Consider the following 26,182-nt stretch of genomic DNA (forward strand, 5'->3'; position numbering starts at 1 on the left):
ACTTGTCGTTGCGAGAAGAAAGATTATTTTCGAGTTCCTCTTTTTCAGCTTCAAGTTCCTCAATCTTTTCACGATATCTACTTTCAGAATCTGCGAGCAAAAGACAATCAATAATTAATTTGATGAAAATTCATAAGAAACAAAAGATTAGTAAAGAAGAACAGTTAATAACCTTCTCGTTCAGAAATCATATCTCTAATCAAGGATGTATGCTCAACTTGGAGACTAACATTTACACTTAAATCTTTTCTGGCATCATCTAAGATTTTTGCATCCCAAGCAAATTCATCCTCATTACTTATAAGAAGACGAGAACGAATTTGGTTTGCTCTTTCGCAGAGCTCGATGTTCTTGCGGTTAGCTTCATCTCGTTCAAGTTGAACTTCAAGAAGAGTCTCTTGGAATTTCGCCAAAGCCTTGGCACCTTGATCAGAGATGCGATCCTTATCATCTATGAGACCGCTAATTTTGGTTCTCAACTCATTGATTTTCTCTTTAGAATTAAGAAGGAGACGCTTAAATCGGTTGCCCAAACCTAAACTAGATCTATGGTCAATTTCTAAGAGGCGAAATTTGGGTCTAAGTTCATTCAGAGAAAGATATGAAATTATATCATTTGAGAAACTATTTAAAGATTTATTAAGACGTTCGAAAAGGGTATCATTATCCAAGACATTAGGAAATGAACGAAGAATGGTAACTTCATCAGAAAGACCATAAATGTCTGCAAAAAGGATCATTTGAATAAGATAAAACAACAGGATGAATGAATGAAGGGAAAGGAGAAAAGTAACATACCATAGAGCTGATTATTAGCTTGCTGAAGGCTAGAGATTTTGTTCTTATACGAAGAAGAATCAATTTCTAGTTGTCTATTTTTCTCGCGAAGATATTTGACTTCAGCTTCCAGTTCTTCATTCTTTGTACGAATTTGAAGATTCTTCTTTTCAAGATTTTCGCGTCTCCTCTCTAGATCTGAGGCAACAACGAAAGAAGCTTTTCCAGCCTGCGAGAAAATATAAAAAGTATTAATACAGAAAAAGATTTTGAGTTATAACAATGAAGAAGTAAAAGGATGAAAGTATACCAGACTATTAAGAGAATGCAGGAAATCGGGAGTCACTGATCTAGAAACTCCACGAAGAGAACTATCACCATCCAGTAAAGGGACATCTCAAATTGTAGTGAGAGATTTGCAGGTATTAGCGAATTGGCTATCTCCCATTCCTTGCAAAGAATCATAAAAGAGGCCAGAGAGCTTAGCCATAGAAGATTCAGGTGGAGAATCTTCACTTGCGGCAAGGTCATCATTATCCTCATCATCCTTGTCACTCTCGGAATTTTCATGAGAAGGAATAGTTGAAGGAGAAGAAGAACGGATTTTTCTCTTCTTTGAAGGAGGAGTAGTTGATTTTTCCCTGCAAAGAGCACCTTTGCCTTTATCACCAGTCTTCGCAACATTAGCAGGCTCTTCTATTTCAACAATAATCTTCACACACAAATAGAAGTAAGAAATGGAGGCAACAGTATACTGTTTAAAATCATAAAAGGATATTTATTACCTCATCTGTGTATGAGAGAAGAGCTAACAAGGTACTAGTCTTCCCAGTCATGTTATAACTATCTTTCATTTTTTGGATCTGTAGAATTTCGCAAGAGTTAGCGAATAAAAGAATAAAAATAAATAAAAAGATGGACATGAGCGAAACTGTAAGAAACATACCTATTTCTCCTTATCGGGACAAGAGAATACCCAAGGTTGGTAAGTAGCGAGATTCTCAGGAAGAACATTTGACCCAGCAATGTAAGGTCCTTTCAGCATCAAGGGAAAAACACACCATTTATCATCTTTGGATTGGCGAGGAGTTGTGTTCTTACCAGAATGCCAATCAATGTCTTGCATGAGTATTTTAGCTTCATCAATGTTATCTTTCCTTTTCAAACGAATACCCCAGCGAGTATTCTCTTTCTTCATAGAGATCAATTCATAATTTTCAAAGAAACTCACTATTGTGTATTTCTCAGCAATTATCTCCAAGTCTGCGAATTTAGGATCCCGAAGTTCTTTGGAGTACATAGATCCTTTACCAGCACCACGGTTAGCGAATTCTAGCATCAGACGGATGCAATCCCCACTCAACTGGAAGATAGCTCGCGAAAATCCCGAATGAGCGAAAATTTCATAGAATATAGGAATATCTGGGTCGTAAAGAGGAATGGGGAGACCTGCGAGAATTTGACCTAGCGAAATTATGATTGATTTATCATCACAATATTGATCAGAAAAAAGTTTGATAGAAAGAATTGACTTGGCACTTTCACCAGGAATAGTAGAAAGTGTGAAACCATTCTCTGCAAGATCTTTTTGGACGTCTTTTAAGTTTTTCTCATGTTTATGGCCACTTGGAGGCATACTTGAATATAGAATATGGGAATGAATGAGAAATAAGAAGATTGAAGAAGGAAGGATTACAGTAGTGGAACTTACACAAGAACAATAGAGTTGCAGAGATGAGAGAATAAAAAGAGAAGAGAAAGTAAAAAGAAAGTGGAAAGAAGAGTAAGAAAAATATATAAAGAAGATTTTTTTTACTCGAAGAAATAAACACCATTAAGACGAAAAGACATGAGCGGTTGAAAAGCAGCGGTTATAGAAGACATGTCAAAAAACAGATGGAAGAAAGAATACGTGTGATAAATGCAGAATATGAAGAGATGAACAACTGCGGCATTTCTCACATCATTCTCTACTTTGCATAGAAGATATGAGAAGAGGCAAGATGTAGGATCAGAATCTTGCAGCAACAATTCCTCAGGGAAATTATCAACAACACAACACAACAGCGTCGCAGAACAATTTTAGAAGTGACATAATAAACGACGTCAGCTAAAATCATGAGAAAAATGTAATGATTCTGCGAAAATAAGAGAGTGTGCGAGATTAACATTTGTAAGGTTGATAGAATGTCGCAAGATATATCCGAAAATAAAGGACAGATTAGCTATCATCCACTAGGTACTTCCCTATAAATAGTCGTTCAATTGTAAAGGAAAGGGAAAGATCTTTTTTGAGTAAGAATCAAGTAATTAGGAGAGAGAAAGTCTAGAGCAGTGATTATTCTTGATTCCTTTATCTTTTCTTGTAAGATTGTTCAAAGATTCATCAATAAAATTAAGATTGTGAACCTAAAAATGAGTTGAGTGTTAATGAAATCATATGAGGGGTGTAGTGTGGGATTTCCTGCAACTACATAATGGCACTAGAAACAGGGAGTATTGAAGATTATTCTAGAAAAAAATTGAAGATTAATATTGAGATTTGTGAAGATTTGGAGTGATTGATTAAGAATTTTACATAATTTCTTTCGCTAACATTGAAGAAATGGCTAGAAGAAGAAATACATCAGAACAACCAACTACTGTTAGAAGAAGCAAGAGAATTGCTGGAAGAGAAAGAAGTGAAATGGGAGAATCTACTAGAATGAGACATAATAGAGAAAATCAAATTCAACCACCAATTCAACAAACACTAGTCAAGAGAGGAATACAGATTATGACAGGGTGAGCATACACACTTCGCAATCAAATTCCGCAGAAGAAGTAGAGGAATAGCAACAAACCAGAAACCATAGACAGGTAGAGAGAAATCAAGAAGAAGATGAACGAATAATTCATGGAAATGAGGAAATTGGAGCGTTAGAAACGTTGAGACAAAGAATACATGAAGAAAGAAGAGCTGAGGCAGAGGAACGTGCAAATCTAACAAGGCATAATCACGAATTGAGGATGGAAAATATGAGATTATAGAGTAGAAGATCGAGAAGCATTACAAAATCATACTCAAGATCGACTAGAAGAGAGATGAGGCGAAACTCACCCATAATTAATGCTGGAAACAATATTCCAGAAGAAATATCAAATTCTAATGATGAATATCGCGAAAATAGAGAAAGAACTGATGATCGTTATGTTCCACAAAATGAAACTTTTGATGATAGGCAAAATGGTAGAAATCAATAGAATGGACAACGTCAGGGACGAAATGATCAATATGGCGAAGGAAATCGAGAGGAAGGAAGGAGAATTTTACATGAAAGAGAAACTCAACGAAATCAACAGACGATTGAAGAAGAAATTGAAAGACATTATGCTGAACAAGCAAGATTAATTTGCGAACGTGAAAGATTGAGAGCGGAAATGGAAGAACAATAGCTTCAGGATACGATTCGCCAGAACAATCACGACAATCGAGAAAGAAGGCGTACACAAAACCGGAATAACGGTAATATAAATGAAGAGTATGATAAAATACAGAGGATGGCTAAAATATAGCGAATGGAATTAATAAGAAATGAACAAAATAATGAAGGGGAGAATGAGAGACATAATCATATGCGAATTCAAGAAAGAGATGAAGAAGAGATTCGTAGAAGAAGACGAGATGAGGATAATGAAGAAGAAATGCAAAATTTCGCGAGAGAAGAAAGACATGAACACAGAAGAAGGGAGGCGAAATTAAAAAGACCAATGGATCAAAATTCAGGTGTAAATAAACAAATATTGTAAGAGTTAGAAAAAATGAGAGGAATGCTAAATAATAGAGGAGAAGTAGGCAGAAGACAATTGGATGAAGCTATAGAAGAAGCTGTGAAAACTCCATTTACAAGGGAAGTACAATTAGGAGGAATACCACCGAAATGCAATTTGCCCGCATTAACCAGCATTTTTGATGGAACAACTTGTGCAATTCAACACATTAAAGCCTATGTGAGGTGCATGTTGCAATGGGAAAATCATGATGCTGTATTATGCAAGTATTTCGCATCCATCTTAACAGGGGAGGCGTTAAAATAGTTCGAAGGTCTACCAAAGAATACAATAAAATCCTTCAATCATTTGCAAACTACATTCCTGGGAGCATATATAAGTAATAATTCTTCGCGACCTGGTATTGAAGACGTGTTTGGATTAAAACAAAGGATTGGTGAAAGTTTGAAGCACTTAAATAAAAGATGGAGGACTATGTGTAGCGAAATGGCTGGTCGTGTAGATGAGAGATATCTTATATTATCATTTATCAATGCTATGTTTGCAACCAACCTATTGTATGTCCAAATTTTCAGAGTCAAGAATACGATCACAATGAATGAATTGCGAGAACTTCAAGAAGAATATATTGCTCTAGAGGAAAGCAAAAATGAAATGGAATCATACCCAATTGCGGAAACCAGCTCAGAAACAGCGAATGCAATCTTACTACCCAAGCTAATAAACACAGTAACGAATACTTCGCAAGTACAACAAGAGAAGGTGACGGGTAACAATCAATAGAAACTGGTGGCTATGGGAAGCCGAGATCAAGAGGAGTATGAAGGAGAAAGAAATTTCTACAATCGTGGTGGAAATAACAAGATTCAAAGAATCGATCGACCACAAGAAACTTATGGAGGTCAAAGACAAAACTATAATATTGGGCAAGAAGGTCAAAAGGTAGTATGGGAATAAATAAAGATGCCACCTCTAAATGCAAGTATGGAGAAAATATGGGAAGCTATAATTTTGATGAAGAATATACCAACACCATGGAACATGGGAACGGAACCACCTCCAAACCACAAAAGTCCTGAGTTTTGTTCTAATCATCATTTTCATGGACATACAACAAATGATTGCAGAAATGTAAAAAGAATTATTCTGAGAATGATAGATCAAGGAAAACTAAACCACTTTTTGGTAGGGCACCCACAATCTCAACCATTGCCACCACCACCAGAACATCACAAAGTAAACACGATGAAAAATAAGGAAACATTCTTCATAAAAGTTGGTGCAAAAGCAAAGAATCTATTATGTCACTCTATCATACATTCATACAAGACAATTGAAGATTTTCATGACAATGTTTTAAGTAGAGTGTTCGCAAGAGATAATGATGGAAGAGAAGTTATGAATATTGCGAAAATCTCGCCACTAGAGGAATGGCAGAAACATATCATTTCTTTTACCGCAGAAGAAATCCCCGAAGGCGAAGAGGTACATGATAATCCATTGGTAGTAAGATTAGAAATTAATCCAAAACCGAAAGAAGATGAGGATGATGAAGCTGAAGCTGAAGATTCATGGGCAATTAATAGAATTCTAATCGATACTGGAAGCTCTGTGAACATCTTATTTTATCATACTTATAAAACTGTGGGAGGAAGAGATGATGATCTTATACCATCAACATATAAGATATATGGTTTTAATGGTACTGCTAACAAGCCTAAAGGGGAGGTTACTATGCGAATTCCAATGAAGGGAATATCTTATGAAATACTATTCCGTGTCCTTGATGTAGAATCACCCTACATGGGATTCTAGGTGTAGCTTCAACTTTCCACCAGTGCATCAAATTCCCTCACCCCAGCGGTGTAGGATTCATAAAGGGAGATTGGGTTGAAGGAAAGAGGTGTTACGAAACTGAGATAGAATCTTGAGAAGGAAGAGCAAACAAGAAAGAAAATTGGCGACACCAAATCAAAGAGACACAAAGAAGTGAGAGGTTGATGGTGGATGCAATCGAAAGAAAAGAAGAAGAGATGTTGCGAAACTAATGCTAGCTCAGAATAAAAATGATGAACATACCACTACCAAGGAAGCAGTAGCAGAAAATAATAAATAACCAGAGGATGGCAAAGGTAATAAAAATAAGAAATGTATGAATGATTATTTTGTTGAGACACTCTCGAAATAAGTAAAATTCTCAAAAATACATTTTATTGAATGATAAATTGAGATTGCGAAATGCAAATACGATATGATGATGTGCGAGAATCTCGCAGAGATAATGAATTTTATAGAAGACAATCAGAGAACAATGACGAAAGAAAAAGGGGCGAACCTTTATGGCGTACACCCTAGTTCGCGAATACAATTTCGCAAGAGGCCTAAGGGGGTACCTGTTGCATGGCTCAGGGAAAGGCTACACCGCCACCGGAACCTGAGTCATGGAGATTTGGGATCAATAAAGCCCATCCGGGAGAGGCACCTTGGATTCGCAGCTTAATCATATGACTTAGGTTAGGCGACTAAGGTAATAAGGACTCTCCCAAGGAGTGCAGATCTGATCAAGGCGTCGAGGTACACGGTTGAGTCAAGAGTGCCAGGGGCGTTCGATGCGTACTTTTCCATTCTTGACAAGTCTTGGCTTATACTGCACTCGGACCGAAGAAAACCCCACTTAGGGTGCAGTCTCGTAACCATAAGCCCTATAGGTAAAAGGGATAAGAGGCTGCAAAAAAACTGGTTGTTGTTAAGACTGGATGGCAGGACCTAACCTTGTATGGTAGAAGTACGCCTCCTTGAAGGGGAAACCAGGGGGGAGATAAGGGCGGCACCCTCCATTAGGAAGCTGATAAGTGTCTCAAGATGCAAATATCATGAGGCTTTTTATTCGCAAGGTTATTAAGTCTTGTCATATTTGTGCAACAATCCTGAAGAGGCAATAATACAAAAGAAAAAGATAAGACGAGATCAATGGGTTTTCGCATGAAAGTGCGAAGACGTCCTGCGATTTCGTCGCAAGACGACAATGTCATGGGGATTTATTTTCGCAAGAATATTTAGGCCTATCATATTGTCGCAACATTCCTGAAGATGCCACAATACAAAAGAAAAAGTTAAGGCAAGATCAATGGGTTTTTGCATGAAAGTGCAAGGACGTCCTGCGATTTTGTCGCAATGACAAGAGGTGGCATAATAAGACCTTTAATTAGGAAGGCAAAATAAGACCACACTGGAATGAGATTTTGAAAAGAATCAAAATTCACTTCGCATAAGATTGCGAAATTATGCATAATTCACTGCGAAATTGAAGCACAGAATAAGAAAAATCTACAAAATCTCTCATTTGGATACAAATAACAGAGGCAAGTATGGGAATGAATGAAATTAGAAAATGTTATTTGTCTCCATATGATAAATTTACACAAAAATTCAAAAATTAATGATTATATTGATTAACTATATTGTAAGGAAGAATTGTTTTAATGAATGCAGGTCAAAATGAAAGAGACCCGTACATTAAGGAATATGGGGAACCAAAAGAATTCGCAAATATACAGAATGAAGGAATAAATGTACAAGTATTACAGAAGATTAAAGAAAGAAACAAAGACTACTTCTTAGTTGATCCTTCATCATCTTCATCTTGTTCCCTTCTTCGTCTGCGTCAGAACCTTCATCACCATCAGAACCTTCATCACCATCAGATTCTTCATCATCAGCTTCGCTATCAGAAATAATCAGACTGGGAATATTCTTTGGGATCTCTTCCAAGAGACAAGGATAACCAGAATGAGGGATACTATGGTCATCACAAACCATTTGGATAATTTGATTGCGAAAATGCATAACATCATTCTTAAAATTCGCAACAATGATCTTGATATGATTCTTTAATCTAGAATACTTGTCGTTGCGAGAAGAAAGATTATTTTCGAGTTCCTCTTTTTCAGCTTCAAGTTCCTCAATCTTTTCACGATATCTACTTTCAGAATCTGCGAGCAAAAGACAATCAATAATTAATTTGATGAAAATTCATAAGAAACAAAAGATTAGTAAAGAAGAGCAGTTAATAACCTTCTCGTTCAGAAATCATATCTCTAATCAAGGATGTATGCTCAACTTGGAGACTAACATTTACACTTAAATCTTTTCTGGCATCATCTAAGATTTTTGCATCCCAAGCAAATTCATCCTCATTACTTATAAGAAGACGAGAACGAATTTGGTTTGCTCTTTTGCAGAGCTCGATGTTCTTGCGGTTAGCTTCATCTCGTTCAAGTTGAACTTCAAGAAGAGTCTCTTGGAATTTCGCCAAAGCCTTGGCACCTTGATCAAAGATGCGATTCTTATCATCTATGAGACCGCTAATTTTGGTTCTCAACTCATTGATTTTCTCTTTAGAATTAAGAAGGAGACGCTTAAATCGGTTGGCCAAGCCTAAACTAGATCTATGGTCAATTTCTAAGAGGCGAAATTTGGATCTAAGTTCATTCAGAGAAAGAGATGAAATTCTATCATTTGAGAAACTATTTAAAGATTTATTAAGACGTTCGAGAAGGGTATCATTATCCAAGGCATTAGGAAATTAACGAAGAATGGTACCTTCATCAGAAAGACCATAGTTGTCACTCTCGGAATTTTCATGAGAAGGAATAGTTGAAGGAGAAGAAGAACGAATTTTTCTCTTCTTTGAAGGAGGAGCAGTTGATTTTTCCCTGCAAAGAGCACCTTTGCCTTTATCACCAGCCTTCGCAACATTAGCAGGCTCTTCTATTTCAGCAATAATCTTCACACACAAATAGAAGTAAGAAATGGAGGCAACGATATACTGTTCAAAATCATAAAAGGATATTTCTTACCTCATCTATGTATGAGCGAAGAGCTAACAAGGTACTAGTCTTCCCAGTCCTGTTATAACTATCTTTCAGCTTTTGGATCTGTAGAATTTCGCAAGAGTTAGCGAATAAAAGAATAAAAATAATTAAAGAGATGGACATGAGCGAAACTGGAATAAACATACCTCTTTATCCTTCTCGGGCCAAGAAAATACTCAAGGTTGGTAAGTAGCAAGATTCTCAGGAAGAACATTTGACCCAGCAATGTAAGGTCCTTTCAGCATCAAGGGAAAAACACACCATTTATCATCTTTGGATTGGCGAGGAGTTGTGTTCTTACCAGAATGCCAATCAATGTCTTGCATGAGTATTTTAGCTTCATCAATGTTATCTTTCCTTTTCAAACGAATACCCCAGCGAGTATTCTCTTTCTTCATAGAGATCAATTCATAATTTTCAAAATTTTAGCTTCATCAATGTTATCTTTCCTTTTCAAACGAATACCCCAGCGAGTATTCTCTTTCTTCATAGAGATCAATTCATAATTTTCAAAGAAACTCGCTACTGTGTATTTCTCAGCAATTATCTCCAAGTCTGCGAATTTAGGATCCCTAAGTTCTTTGGAGTACATAGAGCCTTTACCAGCACCACGGTTAGCGAATTCTAGCATCAGACGGATGCAATCCCCACTCAACTGGAAGGTAGCTCGCGAAAATACCGAATGAGCGAGAATTTCATAGAATAGAGGAATATCTAAGTCGTAAAGAGGAATGGGGAGACCTGCGATAATTTGACCTAGCGAAATTATGATTGATTGATCATCACAATATTGATCAGAAAAAAGTTTGATAGAAAGAATTGACTTGGCACTTTCACCAGGAATAGTAGAAAGTGTAAAACCTTTCTCTGCAAGATCTTTTTGGATGTCTTTTAAGTTTTTCTCATGTTTATGGACACTTGGAGACATACTTGAATATAGAATATGAGAATGAATGAGAAATAATAAAATTGAAGAAGGAAGGATTACAGTAGCGAACTTACAGTAGGATTACAATAGAGTTGCAGAGATGAGAGAATAAAAAGAGAAGAGAAAGTAAAAAGAAAGTGGAAAGAAGAGTAAGAAAAATATATAAAGAAGATTTTTTACTCGAAGAAATAAACACCATTAAGACGAAAATACATGAGCGGTTGAAAAGCAGCGGTTACAGAAGACGTGTCAAGAAACAAATGGAAGAAAGAATACGTGTGATAAATGCAGAATATGAAGAGATGAACAACTGCGGCATTTCTCACATCATTCTCTACTTTGCAGAGAAGATATGAGAAGAGGAAAAATGTATGATCAGAATCTCGCAGCAATAATGCCTCAACGAAATTATCAACAACACAACACAACAACGTCGCATAACAATTTTAGAAGTGACATAATAAACGACGTCAGCTAAAATCATGAGAAAAATGTAATGATTCTGCGAAAATAAGAGAGTGTGGGAGATTAACATTTGTAAGGTTGCGAGAATGTCGCAAGATATATCCGAAAATAAAGGACAGATTAGCTGTCATCCACTAGGTACTTCCCTATAAATAGTCGTTCAATTGTAAAGGTTTGAGAGATATTTTTTGAGTAAGAAACAAGTAATTAGGAGAGAGAAAGTCTAGAGCAGTGGTTATTCTTGATTCCTTTATCTTTTCTTGTAAGATTGTTCAAATATTCATCAATAAAGTTAAGATTGTGAACCTAAAAATGAGTTGAGTGTTAATGAAATCATATGAGGGGTGTAGTGTGAGATTTCCTGCAACTACATTAATATCTCTCTCTTGATTTGATTTTTACTCAAGCTAAAAACAATAGCGAGTCTTTATCAAATACAAGGAATAACTTGGAAGGTACCAAAGACCAATATCCAAGGATCAATCAATATCAATCAACAACCAAAGGTTGGATTTCCAATTGATGATCTTAACGCACAACCTGTATTATTTCAATTATATAAAATATAATGCGGAAAAGAAATAACACAGACACCAGAAGTTTTGTTAACAAGGAAACCTCCAATGCAGAAAAACCATGGGACCTAGTCCAGATTGAATACACACTGTATTAAGCCGCTACATACACTAGCCTACTACAAGCTAACTTCAGACTGGACTATAGTTGAACCCCAATCAGTCTCCCACTAATTCAAGGTACAGTTGTACTCCTACGCCTCTGATCCCAGTAGGAGACTGCGCACTTGATTCCCTTAGCTGATCTCACCCACAACTAAGAGTTGCTGCAAACCAAAATCGCAGACTTGATAATAAACAAATCTGTCTCACACAGAAAAGTCTATCAAAGGATAAATCTGTCTCCCACATAAAAACCCTAGGTTTTTGTTCCGTCTTAAGATATAAAATCAAGGTGAATAGGAACCAATTGATAATCCAGTCTTATATTCCCGAAGAACATCCTAGATTAATCAATCACCTCTCAACAATCCTTCTTGACTACACAAGCAGTTTGTCGAGGAATCACAAACAGTGAGACGAAGATGTTTGTGACTTCTTTATCTTGCCTATCGGAGGACTCTCACGATCTCAAGTCAATCAATAGATTGTACTCGTACGATAGAAGATGCAAGATCATATCACACAACTATGATAAAAGTAGTATCGGTCTGGCTTCGCAATCCCAATGAAGTCTTTAAGTCGTTAACCTGGTTTTAGAGAAGAAAACCAAAGGATAAAGGAGAATCGACTCTAGCGAGCGCACTAGTATCACACAGACGTGTGGGGATTAGTTTTGCACAATGCTAGATGTCTCCTTTATATAGCCTCCAAATCAGGGTTTTGCCTTAGTTACAAAGCAATCCATATTCACTGTTAGATGAAAACCTGATTTAGATTCAAGCCAATATCTATCAACAGTTAGATCGAAAGACATAGCTTGTCACACACACTTGGGTACACGTTTACTGGGTTTGAGAAAACCATGCCCAAACGAGTTCACGTATGTTGGTTCAACATGATAACCCAAAAGGTCAACCATATGAGCATCTCATATTAATCATGTTCTGCTTCACCATAACTAGTTCAATTGACTCAAATGAACTAGTTAGAGAGTTGTTCAATTGCTATGAGATCTTATGTTACTACACAAGACACAATTGAAACAAAGATGATTCGATTCGATTGAATCGGCTCATGAACTTTATATCCACGGTTTGCATAAAGCATTCCTTAGTAATTTAAGTTTCATGTTCAGAGCACATCTTTAGATTATAACCACTTAAGCTCACAAACAAGTTCGCGGACTTAAGGAAACCAGCAGAGTTTTCCAAACTCAGCAGAAAATCTCGGCAAAGAGACTTCCGCCAGTTCGCGGACTAAACACGCAAACGAGTTTTTGGAAAATCCCAGAAGAAATTCTCGGCAAGAGAACTTCCGTCAGTTCGCGGACTTGGCAAAGCCAATTCCTCCGGTTTCTCTCAATCAACAAAGTTTGAAAACTTCGGATTAAGGAATACATGGTTATGTAATCTAAACTCTCATTCCAATCATTGAGACATTCTCAGAGGACGTTATATAGCCGTTATTCACAGTCCGTTTCACGTCAGAGCAATTCTCAAAACTTTTCATGACTTTCGTCACTAGGTGAAGATAAACTTGATCAACGCGAAACGCTTTACCAACACACGATTTCGAGAAAAGGATAAGAGTGAATACTCAGCTCGAAATTTCAAATGTGTATGATCCAGTCTATATAGCATACGACTTTTTGTCTCATAAGAACTATGAGATAGAATAGATAGACTTTTGAGTGATAGATAAGTTCAAGTCTCCACATACCTTTTTATTGATGAAGTTCCACGGTTCCTTGAGTAGATCTTCGTCGTTGTATGATGAATCGCCATGAAGTCCTTGAGATCAACTACACTTTTCTATCCTAGTCCGAGACTTAGCTGTAATAGACTAGAAATCAAGACTCATAGTTTTGATCACTAACACTCACAAACATGCTTGATATAGCAACGCATGCGAGGTTGACCGAGCTATGCTCTAACACATACTACAACAGCTTCAAGCACTACTACCGAAAAATCAAGTTTGGTAGCAAATTCTAGTTGGAATTCAAACTTTGTTATTTGAATTATTTTGGAAGAAGAGATAAAAATTGTTGGGGTAAAAATTTTGGAGTAAATTTTTTGTCCGAAATTCACATTTTTATAGCGACAGAGAATGAGTCATTGGCGGTTCAACATCCACCAAAAGGTAGAGACTACATCATTACTCAAGACTCAACCAACAACGGTATAATCTCTACCGCCGGATCGAGATTCTATCGCCAGGCTAGCTGACATTGTATATGAGCGGGTTAGCCACCCCCAACAGGAACCAATCTTACATACAATATTGAAATTTGTGACTGAGATTTCAAAAATCAGGGACTCCACCAACAGCAAATTCATAGTTGAATCCAAAATGAGTTGGTCGGCTGGTCCCTATTTATTGAATCTCCAAAAACATTTCCCAAACAAATTCCAAAAATTTAAAAAGGTCACACGACTCACACCTTTGCTCATCTGATAGTTTGATAGATGCGATACAAACAACCCTACGAATCAAAATGCACCCATCATTAGAAAGTTGATAGATATAATGATTCTAATCTGAAAACACCATTAACAGATTAGATAGAGAAATCATAAGCAGCGTATAATCCAGAGCAAAACAAACCTATTGCAGGGAATTGAGAACCTAGGTTTAGAAAACAAACTGCAATCTGCTGATTAAAAGATTCAATTCCAGATTGGGAGAGAGACCTAGAAAACAAAAGATATTTGGACTAAAAATATTATGGAAATCATGTTGAGACACAGATCGTCGATCAATTTTCTGTTTTACCGGATATATTGGACTAGCACCTGTTTCAATCGAGGTTCGAGAATATTAAGACTAAATATGAAGAAAGGGTATTTTAGTCCGTTGTCCTAAAAATGAATTGTAATAATTGGTTGATATATCCAATTTGGTTATCAAAAACGTATCTCGGAGATTTTTGATTATATGAACAATACTGATATTTTGCTTGTCTTATAAACTCAAGAATTCAAAATCAAGAGTTATTTAACAAAAAAAACGGGTACCTAGCTCAGCTGGTCAACCCCGTTCCCCAAAGTTTTATGCGTTTCAGGGGTCACAGGTTCGAGCCCCCAATGATGTAATACTGCAGAAATTAACGCGGAAAGTAAATTAGTTTGCCCCCTTATGACACAATCTCAATCCCTATCCGCTTCAGCTCTTTTGGCTAGGTTACCCATGAGGCTCGCTAATAGGCTAGCACAACAACCTGTTCAATTAATGTACTAGTATGTTGTTGGAGCTTAGCTTTTATATGCTTCCAACTAGTGTAATACTTTTTATCCAATAACAAAAAAACTGAATCTCATAATATTATTTTCTAGTGGACAACGATTTTTTAGGGACCATGGTTTTTTTGAGGGGACCATGGTTTTATAGGCCACCTTCCCTATAGTTATAAGGGGTGTCCTAAAGCATTGAAATGACTAACCTACCCATAACCTAATTTAATTTAAAACCAACCCAATAACCACCTATATATATATATATATATATATAACCACCACCTCCTCCCACCACCACCTCCCACCATCGCCGATTACCACCACCACCTTCGATTATTACCACCACCAACCAACGATTACCACCACCACCACCGCCCACCACCACCGATTACCACCACCACCACCTCCGATTATCACCACCACCAACCACCGATTACCACCACCACCTCCAATTACCATCACCACTATATATATATATATATATATATAGCTTAATTTATAACATTAACAAATATATTCTCACAAACCCATTACTTGTCGTTCGTTTTTGGTTGAATAAATGAGAAGTAATCATTAAAATGAGTTGAAAATGGAAGTTGCAGAGAGGTTTAATGGATGGGTTTTCTTTTCAGAGAAAAGTTCGGTTATCACGAATTAATTTTTTCTTAACCGAACTCAGAGTTCGGTTGATTCGCAAAAAAAATACTTTTAACCGAATTCCTTGTATTAGAACAACACAAGTCCATAAGTTCAGTTCCTTCGCAAATATCAACGAACTTTACTTTACGAAAATAATGAGAAGTTCACAAGTTCGGTTCGTTCGCAAAAATGTTAAGTTTTCTTTGTAACCGAACTCTACCTTTGAAAATTCGTAACGAACTCTACCTAATTCGCCAAGAAATAAATTTCGTAGTAACCGAACGTTTGCCTAATTGCATATATACATATATAAGGCAAGTTCGGTTGATTCGCAAAATATGTTGAAGTTTGCGAACCAACCGAACTTCTAACACTAGGTTACTTTTAACCTGCAGTTCGGTTGGGAACTTGGTTGCGTTGAAGTTTGCGAACTAACCGAACACACAAGATGTACCCAAATAAATTGTTAAATTCAAAATTCGGTTACCTATCATTTTATCCTAGGTAACCGAACATTACACTGTACGACCAAAACCTCCATTAACGAGCGAGTTCGGTAACCTGTGTGTTTGGAAAACGTAACCGAACTACACTTTCAGGTGTGTTCGGTTGCATGTTCTTGACATATGGTAACCAAACTGGCCCAAATCTACATAAAAAATTTCATTTTTTTTTGAAAGTTTGGAGCAATTTAACCAACATTATCTAAGTTTGAAGCATACCTGGGTACCCACATACCCTTCCTCCGGTTGTGGTTGACAAAATCCATCGTTTTTCATGTTTTCCTTCTTCATCTTCTCTAAATTTACTCTCTCAATAATTCTACTTCTTTAAAAAAAAATCATCTGATTTTTTAATCTCACTAATTATCTTTAACTTAATCATCTCACTAATCATTACACTAACTATTATTAACACTAACTAATCATCACCCAAAATTAATCAGGAGGATAACTTAGGTATTAATATAAATATCTAGATAAGGGGTGACCTAGATTTATTTCTAATGTCTTTATCCAAAATAAAATCATGATCGCCCAAAAAAATCATGGTCCCCAAAAAATCGTTCTTTAAATGTGGGCGAGTTGAATCACAGACTGTCGGATAATCAAAGCACAACTCATGAAATCTAGAGTTCAATCCTATTGATATGGGCTTTTCAAAATCCATGCAGTAGGCGCGTATTTATATGGTAAATGTGAGAAATCTCAACATAAAGTTAACTTTTGGGACTGGGGATGGCTCATGCCCCACCCTAAAGTTGTGAATTAGTTGTTCGTATTGGGTTTTAGTTTGTAAAGCAGGAAGCACACTCAATTCATGCATGCTGTTCTTCTAGGTATCTGGTAGGTTTGTTGCCTATGGGATGATAACTTGGTAAGTTACCTTCAACCAATGTAACCTCAGGAAAAATTCTGTGTAAATTATGAGAAAAATTAATTTGGCAGACATCCAAATTTAACAAACACTCTCGAGACTCCACCACTTTGTGCCTCCCTTGGTCTTGGAAAGAAAAGTCTTTGTAGTCGACAAAATCTTGTCCTTTTTTAGAGCCCAAACCTTTCTTCTAGAGACAACAAATCCCTGTTCCCAAATCTCTAGTAATTACGGTGTGAGGAGCAATCATAAAGATTTACAAGTACCTAGGGCTAGCCGATACAATTGCTATAAGCACAGTCATTTTTATTCTAATACCAAAACATACATATTGCATTCAATATGCAAACTAACTTAAGGAAGCAAATAAGCCCAAAAAGAATAACGATTTTTTGGGACCATCGTTTTTTTGGGACCATGGTTCTATTAGGCCACCTGCCCTACAATGTTAAGGGATGTCCTAAAATCAGATGAGATTACTAATTTGGCCCTTATCCTAATTAAATTAACCCTAACCTAATAACTACATCTAACTTAATCAAAAAGAAAAACCTAAATATAATCCTAATCTAACCAGCCGCACAAAAAAAAAAACAGTTTTGAGGAACTGTTCTCCTCTTCTTCTTTCCTCTTCCCCCATTTCAACATCATCTTCATCGATTAATCAATCGACTATAAGAATGGTTCTTCGAAAGAAAACCAATAGACTCCCAGAAACAGGTCCCCCATTAGGACATCTAGCAAATCAGCCAAGTGATTTTGAGATTCATAAAGAAGTGGAAGAGACAAGTGAATCCATAATCCAATATAATAGACGCAGTAAGAAGCCTGATTCTGCCATGGGACTGATTCGCAGGTATTTTCCAACAAACCCATACTTTTAATTTGATTTTGTTTCGTTTAATTGAATAGAAATCATCAAAATAGGGTTCAAAACCGGGTCACCGAACTACCAGTTCGGTTAGTTCGCAAAAAAGCCTAAAACTTTTTTCTAACCGAACTTCACCAGTTTTGCAACAATTTTTTTCACTTGTAACCGAACTGTGCAATTTTTCCCGCTATTTTGAGTTTTTGTGTAACCGAACTGAGCTATCTTGTTCAGTTGGTTCGCATAATATTCTAAAACTATTTAGTAACCGAACTTTACAAAAAAAAACAAATTTCAATATAACCGAACTATGCTATTTTGCCCTATATGTTGAGTTTCAATTTAACCGAACTTGTCCAACTATGTTGTGTTGCATACATGTGGAGTTCGGTTTATTCGCAAAAAACCTTGCCAAACCGAAGTCTTCACTATTAGTTACCAATGTTGAGTTCGGTTTATTCGCAAAAAACCTTGACAAACCGAACTCTTCAGTATTTGCACACATGTGGAGTTCGGTGTGTTCGCAAAAAACCTATTCAAACTGAACCTTACGCTGAGAACCCATATGTTGCATCTGATTTAGTCAATCATTTATCGGTTAAGCTAATATATTTTGTTTTCTTGATTAGAGGAAAACAACCTTTACTGGAAGATCTGAGAACTCCCACGCCTCGAGGCAAAGTACATTGTGGTGCCGGTAAGCGTGGAACCAAAAATGCTAAGTATGGAGGTGGGTCATTACCGGGTGTTGTCATCCAAGATGGTGTCAATAGAGATAATGTTGACAACGTAAGCCAACAAGTTAATGAAGAGATTGTGGAAGAGATGGGGAGTCAAGAACATAATCAAGGTGGAGAAGATGAACTAGCTCAAGGAGGAGGAAATGAGGGTGGCGATGATGAGGGTGAAAAGGATGAGGAATACGGAGACAAGGATGGAGATAAGGATGATGATGGATCAGAGGAGGACTCGGATGAAGAGGAAGAAGAAGAAGAGGAATAAGAAGACATAGTGGTAAAGAGACCTAGAAAGACTCCTAAAAATCCTTGTGCTAGATATTCATACATTCCTCATAAGGATTTGTGTTTGCCGCCAAAGAATCCAACATATGGTACTCCACGAGATGGCGGGGAGGTATTGATGGGCTACAAAAACTCATGGGATGCCAAGATCTTTGCGACAAAGGTATGGTTCAATCTTAACCATCAAGATTTAGATTGCTCAGCCATTTTATTATATTTTGACATATATTGTTCTTTTCTAAGCGAATCATTGTAGAAGGTGGAATACACAATTTCCTATACTCGGCTATTTTTTCCATTTCTCGAGGAGTGAGCCTTGCGGCCATTGCATGCCCTTAAAGATCATCCGTACGAGGGTGGTTATGACGACCTACCACCTTATCCATAGCTAGAAACCATTTCGTCGTTAATTTTCTCTTGCTAAATACTAGCTTGAACAGACATTTGATTTTCTTTGAGAACGTTGTGTTCTTCCTCGTCGTCTTTCCTTTATACTCATAACCCTTCCTCTTGTGACTAACATCGGGATCTCCACTTCTCTTACAAACCATTTCAAAACGAGTGTTGCTTTCTTTTCAATTCAAATCCAAGACGCAATTGACTCTCTTGGCATGTTCTCTCGCCCAATTCTTCGCATCAATAGGTAAGTCAAATACCAACTCATTCGCATAGTGAGTAGATGTATCTTCGAACAACATACCAATCGGAGAGGTTGATCATGCATTGGTATAGGTTGGGATTCCATCTACAAGAAATGTAACAACATCAATGCAATCACAAATAAGTTCGGTCACATAATAATTTTATCGGGAAAACCGAACTCGTTGTTCGGTTGGTTAAGCAAGTTGCAAAGAAACCGAACAAATAAAAGGAACAAAGTTCGGTAACATGTGAATTTTATCGCAAAAATCGAACTAATAAAAGGAACAGAGTTCGGTTACTTTGAATTTTATGTAGATAACCGAACTAAACACTGGAACTTCATATTTTTTTTGTTTGTTAAGTTCGATTGGTTATGTTGTTAGGTTCAAGTTTGCGAAACAACCGAACTTATTAAACATAGTTCGGTTAGATAGTTGGTACATGCAGTTTGCGAACCAACCGAACTGTATACACTTAGTTAAACTTTATTTTTACGTAAAGTTCGGTTAGTTGCGAACCAACCGAACATAACACTGCATCTCAGAACTTCCATTAATATGGAGTTCGGTAACCTACGTGTTTGGATAAAGTAACCGAACTACATCTTCAAATGAGTTCGGTTACTTATTCATCTCACAAGGCAACCGAACTACACCTTTAGAAAAGTTCGGTTACATGTTCTTCATATAATGTAACCGAACTGTGCAAAATCCAGTTTAAAAATTTACATTTTTGGGGAAGTTTTTACCAATTCAACATACATTATCTAAGTTTGGAGCATACCTGTTCACCCAAATACTCTTCCTCCGGTTGTGGTTGATAAAATCCATCATTTTCATCTTGAGTTTCATTTTGGGGAAGAATACAATCACCATCTAAGAAATAAGCCAAATCCGGATCATTTTGAAGATTAACAAATATTCTAGGAGAGGATGGAGATGAAGAATAAGATGAGTTTACATCACTTGAATATTCAAAGGGGGTGAATTGGATTTGTTTTTTTATTTTCCATGTTTTTCTCCTTCATCTTATCTAACTCTACTCTCACAATAATTCTACTCAACTAATAATAAGCCCATCTTTTAATTTAATCTCACTAATTGTTTTTAACTAAATCATTTCACTAATCATAACGTAAAATTAATTAAGAGGGTAGATTAAGTATTAAACAAATAATTAGAATTAATTCTAATGTCTTTACCCAAAATAAAACCATGGTCCCAAAAAAATCATGGTCCCAGAAAAATCATTCAAAAAAAAGAGCAAATAAAAATAAAGCCCAAAATACTGATATTTGAGAAAGATAACTACTCATTTAGGTGGTGGTGTCAGTCAGCTGCTCTTTTACACCTTTGAAAAAACTCACCAATTCGTTATAGTCCGGGAGATTATCTTTGATCACCGGAACTTGTTTAAATCTCTCAGTCCATCCATGAAACTTAGGAAACTTATTTGCTTCAAGAACTTTAACTCCCACTACTTCTTCAACAGCTCCCAACCAATGAGCCAAAGATGAAAATGCCAAATCAACTGCATTTATATTATCACCACCAAAAAACTTCTTTCCATTATCTCCAATTCCACTATGTTCTTCTGCGGTTTCTATAATTTCCACAAGTTCTTTTACTGCCTTCTCATGTTCTTCTCCGGATCTCATAAAAAAATTTGCAAGGCTTGATGTAGCCTACAAACAAAACAAAAAAAAAATTACAAACCAACTTGAAAATTAATATAATGAAAATAATTTGAGTGATGTTAATTTGCTATACCTTTTCTTCCATGAACTTAATCCAAAACCGAGCGACAGATTTTTCATAAGCATCTTTAGGTAGTAATGAGTACTTCTCCGGCCATGTTTTGTCGATGTATTCAAGGATAATCATGGAATCTAAAATGGATTTTCCTCCATGAACAAGAACTGGTACCTTTTTATGAATCGGGTTGTATCTCAATAGCACTTCACTTTTGTTCATGAGATTTTCATTAATGTATTCATACTTTATACCTTTTAATTCTAATGCCCAAATGACTCTGTAGCTGTAAGCACTAGGCCAAGCACCAATTAACTTCACTGATGACGATTCTTCTTCTCCCATATCTTCTTGGTATTGTGTTCTTGATCTGATTGATAGGTGGTTTAACTAGATCTAGATGAGTTTACTGGGACAGTTGCAATAAGTTCTCTTGTTATTAATTGTGATGAAAGGATAAGATGTCATGTGCCTGAACATAAATGTTGCCATCGACAAGAAATTATTAAAGTGCGGCTTAAGTTTTGCTGGAAGAATTTCACGTTGTGGCCGTGGAGTCCTAGACCTCGGATCCAATCCCAGCAGCCACAGTTGACAAATGAATCATCATGCACCACATTTCAACCAGGAACCACAATTGACAAATGAGTGTTCCACATTTAACAAATATATTGCCGTTCAGTTTTTTATAAACTGTCAAAACAAAAAACAAAAATTACGATCGTAGGTGAATTTCGAATTCAGATTAACGGTGAAATCACTGTCTGATAATTTTTTGGACTTTAACAGGGGGAAGTCTTTGTTGAACTCTTTACTTCAACAGTTCAACTATAAAAATCAGCAGGCCTGGAAAATGATCCTGGGCCGTGTCACATGATAACGGGGATCTACGTGCCAATAACTGAAAATCCATTTTTATAAACATCGAATAACTGAAGTCGAATTTCAAATGGTTATGCAACTCAATTATCGAACAAAAATTCCTTCAGGTGTTATGAGTTTGGCATAGTCCAACATGTTTATCCAAATAAAGAAATTCCTTTTGGGACAAATAATGTTGATTAGTAGCAATTATTGGTGGAAAATAAAATTTATTGAATAAATTAGTGAATGGTTTTGGGGTGGCGGTGGCCATACTTCTCCTTGTCCTGGTAAAAACATATTATAAAGAATTATATAAGAGAAGTGAACTATAACGAGTAAAAACATATTGTAAAGAATTATACTGTATAAGAGAAGTGAACTATAACGAGTCCATCTATGTAAAGAATTATAACGAGTCCATCTATGTGCACCCTGCTAAACCGGGTGTGCACGTTCCTCTTTTTATTATTGGTTAATGGTTACCCATCTAATTTTAGTCATTTATTCTGGTTATAATTTTTGACATAGGGAATTGAGAAAATGGAGAAACCAAGATTTAATCGTTTCTCTTTACTTCGAATATTTTCTTTGCCGGATTTCTCTATTCTATAGTAACAAAAATGGAAAAAAGAAAAAGAAAAAAAAAATAAAGCACTTCAGAAATTTATCAGATACTTCACATCTTTTATAGTTTTAGTTCTTCGAACATTTGCTGATTTCTTAAGCCACTACCAATACTACTTATTTACAATTTTCCATCAGACAAGTACTACCTGAGCTTAATGATTGCACAAAGTCCATATCCTTCATAGATTTTTTTATTTTTAAATTGAATCATATGATGATCATATCAAGGAAGAAGAAATATTTTTGATTAAAATTATCTTCATTACCAATATTATAATAAGATCCGCAAGGTGTTTTATACAACGATTATACCCTCTTCCATCTGTAGGCTGTAGCGACAGAACGTGAATTAATCATAGTATGCCTATCCCATATAAGTAGTATTATGATAATTTGATTATCCTACCATGATCGATTTTTCATACAAAAAGAGAAAGAAATTTGTTTGATTTCAGATTATGGATTAAGAATGATTTGGACTCAATGAAAATTCTATAACTCATGTATCATATAACTAAAGGAGACTGTTTTATTTTGTTGAGAAGAAAGAAGAAATCATTAAGAAACCCCAATCAAAAACAAACCATTAAGGCAAGATGGGGAACTAGGGTTTTGACTTTTGCCTATTTTTTTATGTTATTGTTGAGATCCAAAAATTATAAACTTAATGAATGAAAACATTGGGTTAAAAGGAATAAATTATAAACTATAGGAAAGGGAGGAATGTGCACCCCTGGTTAACAAGGGTGCACATAGATGGACTCGAACTTTTTATTGTTTTTGTTTTTGATAAAAGAGAACTTTATTGATTAACTAGAAATACAGTTTTGATCTTGGCTAAAAGATCACAAATATATTGCCCAAAGTTATCAAACTTTTGTATATCAGATGCTGAAACTCTGACGCTTTTGACTATTGAGTTAGCAACTTGATTATCATCTCTACTAACAAAGGTAAATTTGCAGGAATTGAAAAAAGAACTCAAATGTTTTATTTCTCTAATTCAACTTCGATTTGAATATCATCCAGTTTTAGGTCCTTAGCCCACGATAATGCTTCTCGTACAGCTAGGCATTCTCCTTGCTCTGGATTCAAGACTCCATGTTTAAAACTTCCTCGGATCCCATCGCAGTTACCTACATGATCGCGTAAAGCAATCCCAGTGCCATGATTAGTATTGTGATCAAAAGACGTATCAACATTAAACTTAGAAATGCCTTGTGCAGGAGGACACCAGTTTGAAATATGATATTTAATGCAGTACGGACTACTATTTAAATTTTCATGCAGGTGAGAACTTAAATGATACTGAATTCTATTAACAGAGGAAATAGGGTTTAGAGAAACTCCCTGAAAGATTTTTTCACATCTGTCTTTCCAGATGATCCATGCACCAATCATGCATGTGAACAACAATCTTTCATTTGTAGCATTAATACCTATTCTAAACCAGCTAAGAACCCATTCAGAGACACTGCCACAATTTTCTTTAACTGTATCTATATCTATATTGATTCCTCTCCAGACAGCTCTGGCATGTATGCAATCAAATATTAGATGTTCAATCGTTTCCGTTTCTCTTCCGCAAACTCCACATTGAGTTTCCATATAAGGGTTATGAGCTGCCAGTTTATATCTTGTTGGATGACATTCATGTATGCACTTCCAAGAGAATAACTTAATTCTATGAGCAACACTGCAACTCCACAAGGCCTTCCAAGTTTCTGGCTAAATATTTGCTCCATTAACTTGAGAATCATTGGAGTTTTTAGTTAAGTGATTGTATGCACTTTTAGCTGAAAACTTACCATATTTTACTGGAGTCCAAAGCATAACATCTTCTTTGGATGTATCAATAAAGATGTCCTGGATTTTCTTAGAGGTATTAGAATCAAACAGAATATCTAAGAGAGACACATTCCAGGTTCCTGCATCTGAAATGATTAGTTCATCAACACTCTCATGGAATCTGTGCATATCATTTATTGGAGTTGGTGGATGATTCAAACCTGGAACCCATCTATCCTTCCATATTTTTGTTCTTCTGCCATTATTAATTTCCATGAAGTAATTCTTTTGAATGACCTGCAGTCCCTTGGTAATACCATTCCACATATAGAACAGTTTTTAGCTTCAATATTTTGATGAAGAAGATTACCATATTTGAAGTATTTGCTTCCCAGAATTTGTACCCAAAGATGATCCTCTTAAGTGCAGACCCTCCAAGCTAGTTTAGTGAGTAAAGCAAGATTTAGTTTCTCCATGTCTCTAAAAGCAATTCCTCCATAATCTTTTGATTTACAAAGCTTGGAGTGCGACACAGGATTAAAACTTCTATTGGAGGAATGACCCCAAAAGAATTTCCTTTCGATTGTAGTTAATTTTCTCATGAGCTGATCAGGTAGCTTAAAAGAACCCATTTGATAAACAGGTAGAGAATTAAGGACATGTTTTATCATAGTAGATCTAGCTGATTGTGAGAGAGAAGTAAAAGACCAAACAGATAGCCTATTGTTAAAATTATCTTCTATGAACTTGAAAGCTTCTTGTTTGGAATGTCCAAGAATAAGAGGAGAGCCTAAATACCTTTTTTTTTTGAATTCATAGTCTTCATTCCCAAAATTTGAGTAAGGGTGACTGCAACATCTGGTTTAGTATACTTGCTGAAATGCACAGCAGATTTTTCAAAATTTATTACCTGGCATGATTGAGTACTGAAGTTGTGAAGCAGTTCAAGAAGATTGTTAACTGAATCCAATTTTTCTTGAGTGAAAATCAAGCAGTCATATGCAAATAACAGATGATTAATGGCTGGAGAATTAGCAGCCACTTTAATGCCTTTTATGCTGTTGTTTTGTTGAGCAGCAACAAGATGTCTTGAGAGAAACTCCATAGCTAGGATGAACAAGTATGGGAAGAGAGGGTCACCTTGCCTAATGCCCCTTGAAGGATGAAACTCTTCACATGGGGAACCATTAAGAATTACTGATAAAGTTGTTGTGCTAATGCATTGATAAATAAGATCACAGAATTCCTCACTGAAGCCAAAATATGTTAAGACTTTAATAATAAATACCCATTCTAATCTATCAAATGCTTTGCGCATATCAAGCTTGAGAGCTAGCCATCCAATTCGACATATTTTTTTCTTCATATAGTGAATTATTTCCTGTGCAATGACAGTGTTGTCACTGATAAGCCTTCCTGAAACATAAGCATCTTGATATGGAGAAATAATATTCTCCATTAATGGTTTCATTTTGTTTACAATGATTTTAGAAATAATCTTGTAAGAAGTATTGCATAAGCCAATGGGTCTATAATCTGCAGAACAAAGAGATTTCTTCTTCTTTGGAATCATAGAAATATAAGTTTTGTGATTTGCTTAAAGAGATGTTTTGTCTGGAAGAACCTTGAGACCATGAGACATACATCATCACCAACTACACTCCATTGACTTTTATAAAAACCATCTTGAAACCCTTCTGGACCTGGAGCACTCCAATTCTCCATACTTTTAAGAGTGTTGAAAATTTCTTCATTGCCTGGAATTCTAGTAAGATTTAGATTGTCTTCATAAGAAATGATAGTTGGAAGTATTGAGAAAAGACCTTCATCAAACTGAGGAGTGCACGAAGAGCTAATATCTTGAAAATGTTTAGTC

General features: G+C 36.1%; 2 protein-coding genes across 2 annotated transcripts; both read right to left on the reverse strand.

Annotated features, from left to right (window-relative positions):
- Positions 1-20,433: 20,433 nt before the first annotated feature.
- LOC113354123 (probable glutathione S-transferase) lies at positions 20,434-21,644 on the reverse strand. Its single transcript, XM_026597552.1, has 2 exons — positions 21,046-21,644; positions 20,434-20,960 (listed from the first exon to the last, which is right to left on the reverse strand). Exons 1-2 carry the CDS (start codon positions 21,370-21,372, stop codon positions 20,592-20,594), a joined length of 696 nt encoding a protein of 231 aa, XP_026453337.1. The 5' UTR covers positions 21,373-21,644; the 3' UTR covers positions 20,434-20,591.
- Positions 21,645-23,508: 1,864 nt separating this feature from the next.
- Positions 23,509-25,765, reverse strand: LOC113352253. Its single transcript, XM_026596097.1, has 4 exons — positions 25,105-25,765; positions 24,738-24,988; positions 24,327-24,603; positions 23,509-24,140 (listed from the first exon to the last, which is right to left on the reverse strand). The coding sequence occupies exons 1-4, from the start codon at positions 25,763-25,765 to the stop codon at positions 23,509-23,511; spliced, it is 1,821 nt and encodes a 606-aa protein (XP_026451882.1).
- Positions 25,766-26,182: the final 417 nt, after the last annotated feature.

Source organism: Papaver somniferum, chromosome 2, assembly GCF_003573695.1.
Source record: "Papaver somniferum cultivar HN1 chromosome 2, ASM357369v1, whole genome shotgun sequence".
In the NCBI taxonomy this organism is placed as follows: Eukaryota; Viridiplantae; Streptophyta; class Magnoliopsida; order Ranunculales; family Papaveraceae; genus Papaver; species Papaver somniferum.

Coding starts and splice junctions, on each gene's coding strand:
- LOC113354123 (XM_026597552.1), bottom strand. CDS start 21,372: ATGGGAGAAGAAGAATCGTCATCAGTGAAGTTAATTGGTGCTTGGCCT. Junction 20,961..21,045: donor TTAAGTTCATGGAAGAAAAG/GTATAGCAAATT, acceptor TTTTGTTTGTAG/GCTACATCAAGCCTTGCAAA.
- LOC113352253 (XM_026596097.1), bottom strand. CDS start 25,765: ATGGAGAATATTATTTCTCCATATCAAGATGCTTATGTTTCAGGAAGG. Junction 24,989..25,104: donor TATGAATTCAAAAAAAAAAG/GTATTTAGGCTC, acceptor TCTCACAATCAG/CTAGATCTACTATGATAAAA. Junction 24,141..24,326: donor TTGGACTCCAGTAAAATATG/GTAAGTTTTCAG, acceptor ATAAACTGGCAG/CTCATAACCCTTATATGGAA.